Genomic DNA, 15,699 nt, shown 5'->3' on the forward strand with positions numbered 1-15,699 from the left:
TTGCCACCTCCTTCTGGCGTGCCTGGTGAGTCCCTTGTCTGGAGGAGAAGGGGTGGGACGAATCCTCTCTTCACTGTCTCCTACCCTGACTGGGGTGGGTGAAGACACCCTCGCTGCCAGGCCTGCTGTGCTGCTTTGCTCTGGGGTCTGCAGGCTCCCACTGGCGAGGCAGCTCAGCTGGCAACTCCCCACAGCATCTGCAGGTAGCGCTGGGAGAGGCTCCTACCTGAAACCCTGGAGAGCCATTGCTGCCGGTCAGTCTGGGTGGTGCTGAGCTGGATGGGGGGAGAAGGGGCTGGCCCTCCCATGAAGGCAGCTGAGGCCATGGGCTCAGGCGGCAGGATCCATGGGGGGTCCTGATCTTTTTTCCTCCCACCTTGTTCCTGACGCGGATCTTCCCTGGTGTGGAGCGGGGGATACAATTTTTCTATTCGCCTCTAGTGCCAAAATGTCTTGGGCAAGCCCTGGCTCTGCCTATGGGGGCTACCTATGTTCCATTTGGGAAAGCTCCCATCCTGGCATTTTCTGGTGGCTGAACAAGGGTGAGTCACCACCACCCTGTCCCCAAAATGAGATCTTGAGGGTTTGTGTGCTGCAAACTTCAGCTCTTCCCAGGTCGGATGTGTGAAAAGGGAGGATGGGAGGGGGCTGCTGCAGCTGTATAAGACAAGGGCGAAAGCATGGAAGACTTCCTCCCTCTGAATGACTCCTTCCTTCCCCAACCTTCCCGCTGTGTCTTTTGGGTTTTTTAAAGGAGCTACATCACTTTAGAAGAAAGGAGATTCCAACTAAACATCAGGAGGAACTTTCTGACAGCAAGAGCTGTTTGAGAGTGGGATGGAAGGTGGCGGGGGGCTCTCCTTCCTTGGAGGTTTTTAAGCAGAGCTTGGATGGACATCTGTCCGGGATGCTTTATCTGAGATTCCTGCACTAGATGACCCTTGGGTCCCTTCCAGCTCTACAATTCTTTGATTAAGTTGGCTCTTCCAACAGACAGGAAACATCACTTAGGCATCTTTCTGAACCATCCTCTCCCTCCCACACCCATTATACTCTTGAGAAGCAGCCCTTCCAAAGTTATAGGAATCTCTCCACCCCTGACCTATAGCTCTGCAGGGGGCTACATGGGGGTGGCAGCTAGAAAGGCTCCCAGCTCCCCATCTCTGCATGGCATCCCCCTCCCCCGCCCCCATGCTGCCAGCCAGAACGAGATCTTGCTTAATTCTGGCCAACCTCCAGACCCGCCTCACAGCACATTTTGTATAAATTCTGCAAAGCTGCATGTGGGTTGGCAGTAGGGGGGGGGGCTGTGCCTTGAGATGGCTTTGGGTGTGGGGGAGAAGAGATGAGGGAAAGATGGAGAGAGAGAGAGAGAGAGAGAGAGAGAGAGAGAGAGAGAGAGAAGAGTATCTTAGAATCCTAGAATTGTAGAGTCAGAAGGGACCCCAGGAATCTCCAGCCAAGCATCCGTGACACATGGCCATGTAGCCTCTGCTTAAAAACCTCCAAGGAAGGTGAGCCCCCGCCTCGTGGGAGTCTGTTCCACTGCCAAACAACTCTTACTGTCAGAATGGTCTTCCTAAATCCATGGGATCGGGTCCTGTCCTCCAGAGCAGAAGAAAACAAGCCCTTGCAATATCTCCTCTCATATTTCCTCCCAGTCTCCTCATTTCCAGGCTAAACATACCCAGCTCCTTCAACCGCTCCTTATAAGGCTTTGTTTCCAGACCTTGATCTTCTTGGCCATTGTCCTCTGCACACCTTCCTGCTTGTCCATATCCTTCTTAAGTGGTGGAGCCCAAAACTGGACACTGAACTCTAGGTGAGGTCTGACCAAGGCAGAATAGATTGAGACTAGGGCTTCCTTTGACCTGGACACTCAACTTCTGGAGATGCAGCCTGGAAGAGCCTTAGCTTTCATTGCTGCTGCATCAGTCATGTTAAGCTTCACTCATGTTCAGCTTGTGATCCACCAAGACCCCTAGATCCTTTTCACATGTACTGCTGGCCGGCCAGTTGTCCCCCATCTTACATTCATGCAGCTGGTTCCTCATGCTGTGTGTGTGTGTGTGTGTAGCCTGCCCGGCCTTCTGATGGCCCTTAAGGAGGCTTCCCAGTAGGAGCTTCTCCTGCGGTGGAGGAGGGGAGGTGTGCCTGCTGTTTCCTCTGGCTCATTTCCTCCCCCTTCGATCTGCTCCACAGGAGGGTTGTGCCTCTCATCAGGCCCCACTCATGGCACCTGGCCAAGCTCTCCGAAGTCCGGACTGAGGCTGACACCACCATGCACTTCCCGGCCGATGCCTTCAACCTCTCCTGGCACTCAGGCTGCGACCCCAGGTGAGTGGCTGCCTGACTAATAATAATAATAATAATAATAATAATAATAATAATAATTTATTTGTACCCCACCCATCTGATTGGGTTGTCTCAGCCACACTGGATGGCTTCCAGCATATATAAAAACATAGTAAAACATTAGATCTTAAAAAGCTTCCCTATACAGGGCTGTCTTCAGATGTCTCATAAAAGACATATAATTACTCATCCCCTTGATGTCTGATGGGAGGGCATTCCACAGGATGGGCTTGGGCATCAGTCTGGTTTGGCAGCACCTCTCTCCCCATGGCAGCAGGGGGCGGTGGGGGCACCCGGGGCTCTTTCTCTCAGGGGGCTGACCATGGAATTATAATATTGAAGGGTTGGAATGTGACACACTATCCTTTGTCACAGGGCAGTTTTCAGGATAAAGTTGTTGGCCCCCAACTCCTGGTAGCCTCAGCCAGGATGGCCAGTGGTCAAGGGCGATGGGCCCTATGGCCACCTGTCATGGATGCTTGAGCTGAGATTCTTGCTTTGCAGGGGGTGGATTGGATGACCCTCAGGAGTCCATTCCAACTCTACAATTCCATGATTCCATGACTTGTAGTTCAGAAACATCTGGAAAACTGATTCCCATCATCCTCAAATAGGCGGGGGCTGGTCCTTGTCTGGGAACAGAGAGCAGGAGGAGGAGGAGGGTGTGAGTTTGACTGCTCCTTACTAGTTGCACTACCCTGCTGCCACCTCCACACCCACCCACCGCCTGCTCATGGGTTGGGCTCTGGAGTTGCTGCTGGCTGACTGGCTTCTTCCCAGACCTATCCTGGGCCCTGTGGCACAGTCATCCTTGCTCAGCTGTGGGACATGGCAGTGGCTTCGTGCTGAAGCTCTCCAGCCTTTCTTCCACCCCCCCCCCAATGCCTCAGATGCCTGTTTGGTTTGAGCTCATCTCCCTTCAGGAAGGGAGGCGGCATGGGGGCCGTCCTGGCTGCTAGCAGGGAGGAGGCAATGAGCTGCAGGCCTCTTGTCTGAGTGAAGGGGGCAGGGCTGCCAACGCCCTCCAGCCTGGAGTGGGGAAGAGGGCACAAGTTGCCAAAAGGCTGGGTTTGGCGTTTCTGAATTTTCTGACGTGCTGTCAGGGCCTGCCCAAGACATTTTGCCAAAAAAACACACCCATGCTCAGGCATGGTATTGAGACTCCTAGACGCTGGTGTTGGGGGACTTCAACATCCATACCAAAACAGTTGGCCCTGTGGTCACTTGGGACTTCATAGTTGCCATGACGACCATGGGGCTGCCCCAACATGTCATTGGGCGGGAAGAGGGTGATCTGAAAGTGGGTGCCATTGACATCCATCCCATGTCATAGTTAGATCACTTCCTTTTTGAAGTCTAGGCTTTCAGCACCTTCCCCCCCTCTGCAGAGGTGGTGGACCTATGAGAAGGGTCTGCCCTCGGAAGCTGATGGATCCAATATATTTCCAGACAGCTCTGGTGAGAGAGTGGGTGGCACTGTGGTCTAAACCACTGAGCCTCTGGGGCTTGCCAATCAGAAGGCTGGCGGTTTGAATCCCCACAATAGGGTGAGCTCCTGTTGCTCGGTCCCTGCTCCTGCCAACCTAGCAGTTCAAAAGCACGTCAAAGTGCAAGTAGATAAATAGGTAGAGCTGCAGTGGGAAGGTAAACGGCATTTCCGTGCACTGTGGTCTCTGTCATGGTGTCCCATTGTGCCAGAAGCAGTTTAGTCATGTTTGCGACATGACCCGGAAAGCTGTCTGCGGACAAACACCAGCTTCCTCGGCCTGAAAGCGAGATGAGTGCCACAACCCCATAGTTGCCTTTGACTGGACTTAACCATCCAGGGATCCTTTACCTTCTTTACCTATTAGACAGCTCTGGGGGACTTTCTGGCTGATATGACTGATGTTCCTATCAAAGCCCTGGCTGACTTGTGGAACATCTGGATGACTTTTGGCCCATTGACACAATCACCCCTGAGCACCTTCTCAGTTTGTTTCCTCCCTGGGTGACGGCTGGAACATGAGTGGAGGAAAACTCTAGTAGACTGCAGTCGAACACTGGTGAGGGCTCATCACAAAGCCTACCTACTGGCAGTGAAGGCAGCAAAGAAGACATACTCTTCTGCTTCCATTGCATCCTCATTATGGTGTCTGGCAGAGCTTTTCTGGGTAGTATGGGGCCTCTTACAGTCTGACACAAAGGAGGGGACGGATCCAATAGTAATTCATTGTGATTTGGTTGCAAAGCATTGGATAAAACTGATTACATCTGCCAGGATCTTGACACCACTGTTAACAGCAGATGAATCTTGAGGGGTGTCCGGAGCACAGTCTAGTCCTGTTGTGTTGGATGAGTTTCCGTTAGTAAGGCTCAAAGACATGGACAAGGTGCTAGGATCGGTCAGGGCACTCACTTTCGCTCTGGACCCTTGCTCCTCCTGGCTGATAGAAACTAGCAGGGGAGGGACAGCTGGCTGGGCCAGGGAAGTGGTTAATACCGTCTTGCGAGAGGAGGAGGTGGTCCCTGCCCGCTTCAAGAAGGCAGTGGTGAAACCACTCAGCCAAGAAATCCTCCCTGGAGTTGAAAAAAACTAACTACTGGCTACTTTCCAGTCTCCCCTTCTTGGGCAAGGTTCTTGAGAGGGTGGTCACACACCAGATCTAGGTGCTTTTGGAGTAAACCAATTTTCTAGATTCATTTCAATAGAGGGTTTCGGTTGTGGTTTTTTTGTTATGTATTTTGTGTTCCCATTTTGTGATTTTATGTTGTGAACCACCCTGTGATCTTCAAGTGAATAAATTTAATAATTAAATAAATGAAGCAGTATGCAAATATTCTTAGAAATGAATAAGAAAGGTTACTGGCAACAGGCACTTTTGTCTACAACCTCCTAATGAGGGATCCCCCTCTCTCCCCGCAGTGATCTTCCCTTGCCCTGGAACCCCCTCGCTCGCCACTGCAGCACAGACAAGAGCAGCTCCCTTGGGAGCATGGAAAGCTTGGACCAGGGTGGCCAGACATACTACGAGGGCAGCCTCTCTCCCATTGACCAGACCATGTACCAGAACAAGCGGGACTCTGCCTACAGCTCCTTCTCGGCCAGCTCCAACGCCTCCGACTCCGCCCTGCGGCCCGAGGACGGCAGTGTCCCCGAAGGTCTCCCACCAGACCCCCGTTACCTGCAGACCAGTGGCGAAGCTGTGGCAGCGGTGGGCCTGCATGCCTGGCCCAGCCGGCCTGCCCCTAGTGCCAGGACAGCCCCCTGCCTTCAGGACAGTCACTTCCCCAGCTCCACCAGAGCTGTTGTGTCCACCCCTCCCCAGCCGCCAGTGAGGCAGGACAGCCTGCGAGCCTGTAACCTGCCCCCAACCAACACAGAAGGCCGTCGGAAGGACTCCCCTCGCCTCAAGGCCCGCTGGACCTCGGACACGCTCCTTTCTGTGCGAGGCAGGGACCCCGAGCTGGGCAAGGAGTCACCCACAGAGCATTACTACTTGCTGAGTTCTCATGCTGACCAGCCCACCCCCATGGAGAAGGAAGCCCAGAGTGCCAACTCCCTTCCGGGTGAGCAGAGCAGTGGGGAACACCCCTTGGGCAAGCCTCACACAGGCAGCCAGGACCCCTCTGTGACCAAGCCAGGCAGCCCCGAGGGTGCCTGCCAGCCCCACTGGAAGGCCTGCTGGGCTGGAGCACTGAGCCATCGTCACAGTGCCCCAGAACACCTGCTGGCGGCTCAGCTGCAGGCTCTGCACGTCTCCTGCCCCCAGGAGGGCTCTCACTGGACTGTGTCTCCGCTGCACGTGGAGCAAAGGAGCAACCCAGGGGCCCAGCAGAGTCAGGGCTCCCCCAGAAAGGCGCAAAGCCCCCGTTCTGAAAGCAGCTGCTGCCACATGGGGCCAGAGCGACCCAGGAGTGCCTCTGTCGAACTGGCATCCTCCCCGCATCTGCAGCCCACTGGAGATGCCAGCACAGGCCTGAATGAGGCACCCAGCATGGAGGCATCGGCAGAGGTGGGGCAGGAGGAGGAAGGGAGCATCGTGGGCACCAGGAAGGGGGGCTCGTCTCAGCACCGCTCAGCCCATATGCGCCGGCGCAGCGACCGCTTTGCCACCAACTTGCGGAACGAGATCCAGTGGCGCAAAGCACAGCTGCAAAAGGCGAAGGGCTCCACTCCGCTGTTGGAGGAGGGGGAGTCCAACCAGGAGGCAGGGGAGCCCCCCGGCAACCCCCCTGTCCCTCCTTCCCTGCCCCACTCTCCTCCGCCTCCCATGCCCAAGGGCCGGCCTCCTGGCTTGACCCAGCATAGAGCGCTACTTCCCAGGCGCTGGGGCTCTGAGCTGAGTGTCTTTGCAGCAGACAGTGGTTCCCCCAGCCCCAGGAAGCCCCAGGGAGCTCTTCCACCTGGAGGAAGTCAAGGGGGCCGCTGGAGGTGGTCACCAGAGCGCAAGCTGCAGCCCCACCATCAGAGCCAGCAGGTGGCTGATTCTGGGAGCCCCTTGCCGCCCCCTGAGGACTCCGGCCTCCTCCCTTTTGCCGACCGGAGGAAGTTCTTTGAGGAGACAAGCAAGCCGCTGTCCTCTGGGGGCTTCAGCTGCCAGAACACCAGGCCAGCGGGGGTACCCCTCCCTAGGATGGTGGACCAGGACTCCTTCCAGCCAGCCAGCTCCGAGCGCAGGGACCAGCGCCGCCACTCTGTGGACCAGCCCTACAGGCTCCTGCAGCCCCCGCCACCCCACACCTACCAAGACTTCCTTCCAGAGGTGCCTGCCTTTTGCAAGCCATTGGCCCAGTGTGAGGAAGACTGTGATCACTGGCGCCCCCTTCCCTGCTCACGTGCTGCCCGGGAAGGCTGTGCTTGCTGCTATGGGGATCGGTGCCCCGCAGCTCATCACAGGAACGTGCCGGCAGCATCTGGCCACTGGGCCCACCACTGCCACTCACACGCCTGGAATCGCTGCCGCGGCTGCTGCTGCTGCCCAGCCCAGCACAAGTTCTTGGAGGAGGGGGGACCATGGCATGCGAGGAAGACCTTTCTAGCGGTAAGAGGGTGTGGGAGGGGTCTGTTGCAGGACTGGGAGAGGATGTGGGTCAGGTGCTGCTCATCCAAGGGTCTTGGAACTAGCCAGCCTCCCAAAAAGGCTTACTGTGCAAGGAACAAGTCATAGAATCATAGAATGATTTGGAAGGGACTCTGAGGGTAATCTAGTCCAACCCTTGGGAAGGCAGGAATCTCCACTCAGGCATCCATAGCAGATGGCCTTCCAATCTCTCCTTAAAGATCTCCCAAGGGAATCTGTTCCACTGTGAAAGGGCTCTTCCTGGCAGAAAGTTCTTCCTGGAGTTTAGTTGCAATCTCCTTTCTTGTAACTTAAAGCCATAGGTTAGTGCCCTCTCCTCGAGCAGGAGAAGATAAGATATAGATACCTCCTCTTTTCCAAGCTAAACATCCCCAGCTCCTTCAAAGGCTCCTCATCAGGCTTGGTTTCCAGACCCTTGACCATCTTGGCTGCCCTTCTCTGCACATTCTCCAGCTAGTCAATATCCTTAAATTGTGGCACCCAGAACTGGACATGGTGGTTTCCCTCCAAGGCAGAATAGAGTGGTACTTTTACCCTAACCCTAACCCTATGATTCTATATGTATGCTTTAGTTGAGATTCCTGCATTTGCAGGGGATTGGATTAGATGACCCTTGGGATCCCTTCCAACTGTATGATTTTATTATATGGACACTGTGCATGTGAAAAGGATATTGGGGTCTTAGAGGACCACAAACTTCATGTGAGTCAACAGTGTGGTGCAGCAGCAGCAGCAGCAGCAGCAGCAGCAGCAGCAGCAGCAGCAGCAGCAAAAAATAAAATAAAATAAAAATAAAATAAAAGCTAATGCTAGTCTGGGCTGCATCAACAGAGGTCTCATATCAAGGTGAAGGGCAGTCAGGACTACTCCCTTGGTCAGCCGTTCCAAGGAGAGTCTTCATCATTGCCTGGTGGATTCCAGACCCCCCCAAGGGCTGGCTCAAGACATTTTGGCACCCGAGGCAGACCCGAGATTTGGGCCTACCTCTGTTTCAGGGAAGAAGAGAGGGAAGATTGACATCAGGGGGAAAAGTGTGGGGAGAGAAAGTTTGGCTTTGGGATCTGTTGCTCCTGACGATACTGCAGTCCGAGGCAGTTGCCTCACCTTGCTTCATGGGGGGGCTGGCCCTTCGTGCCACCACCCTCAGCCTCTGTTCCTTTTTTTCCAGGACTTTTCCTTGGGTGAGTGGGAGCCTCCTGCACCCAGCAGGAAGATGATGAGCCCGTCCATGAGGTAGGCAGGGGGTGCCTGGGGTGGGCAAGGAACGCTAGATGTTGGTGCCCACAGATGGGTGGGGTGGGGAAGCAGGAAAAACGGCAACGTGGCACAGCAGTTCCTGATTCACTTGATGTCCCCAGGTGTCTGTGAGGTGCTCCTGCTGGGGGCCCCTCCTCGCAAGACGCTAGGCCCTTCTCTGTCATCGGCACTCACCCCAAACTGCATGAGGCTCTGAGGCTGGCATAGGCCCACATAGGGAACTCTTGTAGGCTGGAGCAACAGAAGAGCCATTCCTTCCCACCTCTGCGAAGTCCTGTGTGTTTGCTGCTGGGGCTGGACCCATTCCATCTTGCTCTAGGGAGAGGCGCCACTTCCTCAAGGCACCCTTGGCATTCATCACAACCAAGATCAATGAGGGCCTTTCTTTGAAGGCCCAGCACCACCCACCAGCAACCTCAGGAGGAATGGGAACTGAGCATTGAAACAACCAGAGCCAGGAATGTGGCACACGAACCAGCTGGGGCAGGGTGGAGAGGGCAAACTGGCCCAACCTTCCTTCTGACTGAAGGGGTTTGCCCCATGGCTGTAGCAACCCAGGAAGGTGGGAGAGAGCAACGCACCCTTGCTGGCCTTTTGGAAGCCCACTTCCTGTCAGAAGCTTCTTCCCGAGATGCTGAGGCAGAACTGGTGTTAACACAAGGGATGGGGTGTGTATGTGGGGGGGGGGGTTGTCTTCCCTTGTGCCATTCTGTGGTTCGCCTCAGGTGTCAGAATGCCTTGGGCTGGTCCTGTCTGCAGAGGCTGCTGCCACTCACTTCCAAGTGTCCTGATTTTCCAGGGACAGTCCTGGAATGACGGAAGCCATCCCAGTTTCTGATTTGATCTTGGAATGCCCTTATTTTCCCTTTTCCTTCACATCTCGGAGAACAGTTAAAAGTGGTGTCTGTGTGTAGGGGCAAAAACAGAATCCTGTTTATCCTGAAAATAAAATTCCAGCACCAAATGAAGGAAATGGTGAAGCTGTCATACGAAGCCCTTCCTGTAGTTTTGAAGGAAAATATCAACAATCCACTTCTTCAGCAGCCAGCCATTTCTCAAGAAAGGCATGGTGCATTTATTCCTTTATTGTGAAGAGAGCCTTTCCCTGTCTGCTCAGAAGTATGTCCCATTGTATTCAATGTAGGTTCAGCGGGGAGGTTGTAATTTGGCTCAAGGTGACAGACACAAACTTGTATATGACTTCTGTGGGAGATCAGATAGGGAAAAGATGGGGAATAGGATGTCCCTATTTTCGCCAGAGAAATGTTGGTGGGTATGCTGCAGGTTGCTCTTCTTTCACTCTCCTTGCAGTGAACTCGCACAACACAAGGTGGGCTTTGCGAGGGTCAGCCCCTTCTGGACCTGCTCAGAGGCCTCCGAGGCAGAATGGCACCCTTCCTGCCACGCTGGGCCCACTCACAGCCTCTCTTGGGACGGCAAGAGGCCTGGGCGAGCAGCAGAGAACCTGGCCTACAAAGAGGACCCTGCCACCCCTCACAGACACCCCCTGCGCGAAAGGGCCTACTCAGAGAGCCACCTCTGTGCAGAGCAGGCCGGTGCTTCTGGGAGGGAGAGACGAGAAGCCCCTCTGGCCAAGCTGGAGGAGGGGGCCCGGCTGGAGTCTCCCCGGGCAGCCAAGCAAAAGGGCCTGCCCCCTCCACGGCCCCCGCCACCAAACTGGGAGAAATACCGCCCCGGCCGTGCCTCCCACAGCCATCTGCTTCCCCCCAAGGCTGGCCCACACCCTCACCTGGAAGAAGCCTGTGCCCACGGCCAGAGCAGCAGCGAGGTGGCAAGGCAGCGGTCTCAGAGCCTGCCTCTGGAGCAGCTGCGGGGGGAGGCCGGCCAGCAGCTCAGCCCCAGGCCTCAGCCTCAGCCCCAGCCCCACTCGCCCTACCACTACAACAGTTCGCCACTCCGAACCCCAGAGTGGGCAGTGCCAGATGGGAGCAGCCAGAGTGGGTCATCCAGGCAAGTAGTGCGTTGCTTTCTGCCTCTTGGGGCTCATAGGTTGTGGGCATGGGATGGGGGTGGTGGTCTGTACAGAGGGGCAGGGAAGTAGGGAAGGTGGTTTCAGGAGGGACTAGCTGGGCAGGAGAGAGCAGGATCAGTGCCTAGGCCTCTTCATACTGACGACTCAAAGGACAGGTGGAGGTTTCTACACAGAGGTTGGGTGGCCATCTGTCCTGGATGCTTTAGCTGAGATTCCTGCCTTGCAGGGGGTTGGACTAGATGGCCCTTGAGTCTGTGCCCCCTTTTAAGCTTAGCCTGAACCCCATCCAGCCTGTAGCAAGAGACTTTACAGTGAGTGGACTTGTTGGGACGGGGGCAGAAAGCAGCAAGAGGGTCAGACTGTGGTGCAGAAGAGGAGGAATCTCATGGCAAGTAACTTCATGTGGGCTAGTAGTGTGGAGTTGTTTTTCCAAAAGCAAGGATGGGGACCTGGTGGCAGGACTTGCCCAACTATGAGGTGGACTGAGACATCTGCCTCAGGTGGCAGCATCTCAAGGGGCAGCTGGAGAAGCAAGGGAATGTGGTGGGGCTCAGCTGCTGATGAGATCTTGTGAAGTTTTGCCACTGCTGCCACTTCTTCTCACATCTCTGAAGCTGCTGTGGGTGACACTCGACCTGACCGCTGCTGGAGAAGTGGTATGTGTGAGATACATGTGCGAGAAGTTGCTTCTTCTCCTCACTTCTCCCGTGGCGAGAGGGTGCCCCACCAAAGAAGCAAGAAGAGGCACCAGCTGTGTCTGTGTTCAGGTGAGATTTTGTGGACCTCTCCCCAAATCTTGCCTGAACCCAGAAGCTGTGAGCAGGGGAGGGTGGGTCCAGAGGTTGCCAGGCTCCAACTCTTATCATCTTGCCATCTTATCAGGAGGTCCATTTCCACACAATATAGGGATCAGGGCTGTAGGTGCAGGAATTGGCAGGTGGATGGCTGGTGGTTAAGGGCAATAAGTTTAAAAAGAACAAAAAACTATTGTAGTATAAGGTTAATGGTAAGGAATGGAATGTGAAGTAGAAATAATCAGGGAAATAATGCAGCAACAAGGAGGACCTTGGACACATCATGAACGGAGTGCAGGAAACCAATTTTCTGAAAATTTGTATTAAATTTGTTTTCATGTGGCTGATTTGGTAAAAATTTGGAAAATCAACAAAAATGACTTAGGGGCATATCTCCTATGGCATTCCCTCCCCTTAAATATGAGACAGGTGCCATCCCTGAGGTCTTCCCAGCACCCGGGATTTTCCTATTCCAAAAAGCCTCTTCACTGGAATTACTTTTAAGGTGTTTTATTGCTTGCTGCCCTGTGCTCCTTCAGTAGCCTCAGCTTTTGTAGCTGGAGTCAGTCCGGGGCCTTCCCTCCCAGGCCAGGAAGAAAAAGGTAGAAAAACCACTGAGGTTGAAGCCATTTAACCTGTCTTTAACCGGGTGTCTGGTGGGTTTTGTGCTTAAAGGCCTGCATGTTCCCCGGAGGAAGCAGCAACACCCAGGCCCCTGTGGGAAAAGGGGAAGGATGGATCGGCCAGCAGGACCCCTGAGCCGGTGTCAGCCAGCCCCTCCAGCCTTGGTGAGTTCTGCTTCCCCTCTGCAGGTATCCCTGCCTCTTGTCTCTCCAGCAATGCTGCCGTCTGAAAGGGCTTCTCTCTCTCTCTTTCTCTTCCCCCTTCACAGCCTCCAAGGAGCTAGAGGGGGTTGAAGGAGATGCCTGCTGCCCAGGTACAGTGGGTTCAGTGCACCCCTTCCGCCTGAACTCGGAAGAGCTGATGAGGGACGTGGCAGGCAGGGACCGCTCCCTGGCTGGAGTGCTCAGCCCCACCCTGGGTCTGGTGACAGCAGCGGAAATGATGGGGGGCCTCTTCTCCCCCAGTGAGGGTGCTGTGTGGCCCCCTCAGGCTGGTGCCGTGGGACTCTCAGCCAGGTAGGCATACCAGCTGCAATGGCATCCCCCAAAACTCTTGGTATGTAGGGCAGCAAGATCTGGGGGCCGGGGGGGGGGGCTATGTGGGCCCTTGGCACAGAGCACCCTTCCCCTGCCAGGAGCCCTCCTGGGCCCACCAGCCTCATCCAGCATAGAACCATGGAATGGTAGAGTTGGAAGGGACCACGAGGGTCATCTAGTCCAACCTAGTCCAATGAGGAATCTTTTGCCCAACGTGGGGCTTGAACCCACGTCCCTGAGATCAAGACCATCTGAGCCGTGGTCGGGAGGGGGTAATGGGAACTGAAGTCCATTAACATCTGGAGGACAACCAGGTGGGGGAAGGATGGCTCTGAGCCTTGAGGAAGGACCAGAGTGTGGGGGACCCACATTCAGACCCCCACTAAGCCATGCAGCTCCCTTTTTCTCAGTCTGTCCCACCTCACAGGATTGCCGTGAGGATCAGTTGTGGGAGGGGAAGAAAGTAGTGCAAACCACCATCCAAGGGTAGGATACTAATGTATAGGAAGAGCCTCAGCCTCTGGGTGGGTGTGAACCTGGGGTCTCCCTGGAGGTGCCCCTCCTGCTGGTGCCCCTCTTGGGACACCTCATTGCTGCCTGTGACTCCCACTTATCCCCCACCCCCACCACAGTTGCTGTTTTATTGTAAATATATTGAGAATTCATAGAGTAGTAGGATTTGTAGAGTTTGAAGGGGCTTACAATGATACATTGCATATGTATCATTTACAATGATATCAATGCATGATAGAACAAGGGCTTAAGGGCAGCTTATTTTTTATACTGCTGTCAGCCAATAGCTGCATGACTTATAAGATGGTTCTAATTCGTCACCATGACTTTGCTTGTATGCCATTCACACACAGTGCTCAAAGTGATTTAACAAGAAGGGAACAGCAATTCCGCAGTAGTTCAGAAGTGGAAATGAAAAGTACACCTGTTGACCACCTGAAAATCTTTAGCCTACCCATTATAAGCATTTATTTAAGTTACAAAATAGTTAAAGACACCAAACTCTCTCTCTTACACACATGCATGCATGGAGATGAGCAGTACTGCCAGTACTATCCAGACTTCCTTTTGTGCCGCGTTTCTACGTACAAGTTTGCACGCTAAAGCACCAGGTCTGAGCCTTTCTGCCCCGGGCTTTTCCCACAAAAGCCCCCTCTTTCCCGCTGAATTGAAGCAAATGGCAATTCACAGAAAACCCAAATGGCTGTTTGTTCTGATTTGGCATTATAGAGCAGGTTCTCATGGAAAGTGCAGGGCAAAAGGTAAGTGTGGATGAGCCCTAAGGCCTCATAACGTCTTCCAAAGCTGGAAATTATGCATTGGACAAAGGGCTACTGTTTAGAACCCCAAAGGGCTCCAAAAGCATTCTGCTGACCTCCCTCTTCTGTCTTCTTCCCCTGAAAGATGTTCAGTTTTGCAGGTTTTGATGCCCCCCACTTCAACGTGGCATATCCTGCCCTTCCAGTATTTTTCATGTGTAGTGTCTTGCCATCAGTTTTCTGTATACATTGATGCATAATCTTATTTGTATGCCACCTTTCCATAGTCCAAACCACGCTCAAGGCGGCTCACATTAAAAAACACATAACTACAACATGACATAGGTAGTCATAAACAATAAATCAGGGGTCGGCAACCTAAGGCCCATGGGCCGGTAGCGGCCCACGAGGCTTGTCTAACCAGCCCATCGCGACCCCTGCCGCCGCCGCCCCTTGCTGCCCGCTGTTACTGGTGCGGTGCAGCATGGCACAGGGATTGCCTTCCGGGTTGATGGTGCCTGTGTGCAGGCACACGGGCACTCCTCTGACCTGAATGTGTGCCGGAAATAGCGTGTGCGCCCGTGGGTGGGATGGAGAAGTGCCCATGTGCATGCACACATGCTATTTCCGGTGCACTTCTGGGTCAGAGGAGCGCCGGAAATAGCGTGTGCGCACGCGCACGGGTGCTCCTCCGACCCGGAAGAGCGAGCATGCGCACACATTCTGGTCCATCCTCCGATGGATGGAGCATTGACCTGCCCATCCTTCGATAAGGTTGCCGACCTCTGCAATAAATGAAACACCAAAAAATGGTTGTGTATTGTGTAATGATTGAACACCATCCACATATATCATAACAAGCTCTAAAATAAAAACACAGGAAATTAGTATCAACCACAGCAACAACACACCCCAACAAAACTCCCAAACATTACCCCAGCCCAGGAGTCTTTTCGGCAGCCTCAGCTTTTGTAGCTGGAGTCAGTCCAGACACCGCCTTTCCAGGCCAGGTGGGAAAGACCTGTAAGGCAGGAGCAGGTTTTCCAAGACTCACAGCCAAGATGGTCACGTGAAGGCAGATAGTGTTGCCTTGGCCTCCTCTCCATTTTGGAGCCATCCCTCCCACAATGCTCTTTGTTGGTATAGGCAACCCAGCCAACCTGTCTCCCCAACCTGTGGAGGAGCTGCCAGCCCCACCTCCTCCTGCTCTGCCTACTATAACCTGTCAGCCGGCAAGGCTGAGCTACTGAACAAGATGAAGGAGTTGCCTGAGGGGGCTGGAGCCAGTTCGGAGGAGGAAGAGGTGGACCACGACTTGGCCAGGAAGAAGGTGAGCTGGTGGGAGGTGGGCTTTTCCACTTCAGTCTCCAGGCCCTGCACAGCTGCTTGGGGATTAGTGGGCAGACTTGTCTAGCTCTTTGAGTCAAACTTAGCCCCGGTGAGTGGCTCCTGTATTTTTGGGGGTGGGGTGGGGGCTGGAAAAGTCGAGTTGGGAACTTGGACCATCACTGTTCATCACTAGGACAGTGTGTGCTTGCTGCGAAACAATTGCAGTTCTGCACAAACAGAGCCCAAGCCCTGTGCTGTCCAAAGCTGAACCATGCAAATGGATGGAATTCACTGGTATAATCTGCTTGTACCAGTTGCTACCGGCCATGATGGCTCTCTGGCACCTCCACGTCCCAGAGCAGTGTGCCTCTGAGGTGACCCCTAGTTGCTGGGAATCACAGATGAGGAGAGTGCTACTGCTAGGCTCCTGATCTTCTTTTGGGCTTCCCCCATTTATCGGGTACTGGTTGGCCAGGA

At 54.2% G+C, this 15,699-nt stretch overlaps 2 protein-coding genes across 3 annotated transcripts in view; both read left to right on the forward strand.

The window, feature by feature from the left end:
• Window positions 1–15,699, forward strand: part of KLHL13 (kelch like family member 13) — a 1,461,558-nt gene that overhangs the window by 37,187 nt on the left and 1,408,672 nt on the right. The window lies entirely within an intron of this gene.
• Window positions 1–15,699, forward strand: part of SHROOM4 (shroom family member 4) — a 37,328-nt gene that overhangs the window by 17,565 nt on the left and 4,064 nt on the right. For both annotated transcript variants that reach the window (XM_083595339.1, XM_083595340.1), the window contains exons 3-9: window positions 2,203–2,337; window positions 5,261–7,379; window positions 8,587–8,651; window positions 9,987–10,646; window positions 12,138–12,250; window positions 12,355–12,601; window positions 15,040–15,223. In XM_083595339.1, the coding sequence (XP_083451465.1) occupies window positions 2,203–2,337; window positions 5,261–7,379; window positions 8,587–8,651; window positions 9,987–10,646; window positions 12,138–12,250; window positions 12,355–12,601; window positions 15,040–15,223 (3,523 nt within the window). The remainder of the gene's footprint in view (window positions 1–2,202; window positions 2,338–5,260; window positions 7,380–8,586; window positions 8,652–9,986; window positions 10,647–12,137; window positions 12,251–12,354; window positions 12,602–15,039; window positions 15,224–15,699) is intronic.

This window comes from Podarcis filfolensis (assembly GCF_964270895.1).
Source record: "Podarcis filfolensis genome assembly, chromosome: Z".
Lineage (NCBI taxonomy): Eukaryota > Metazoa > Chordata > Lepidosauria > Squamata > Lacertidae > Podarcis > Podarcis filfolensis.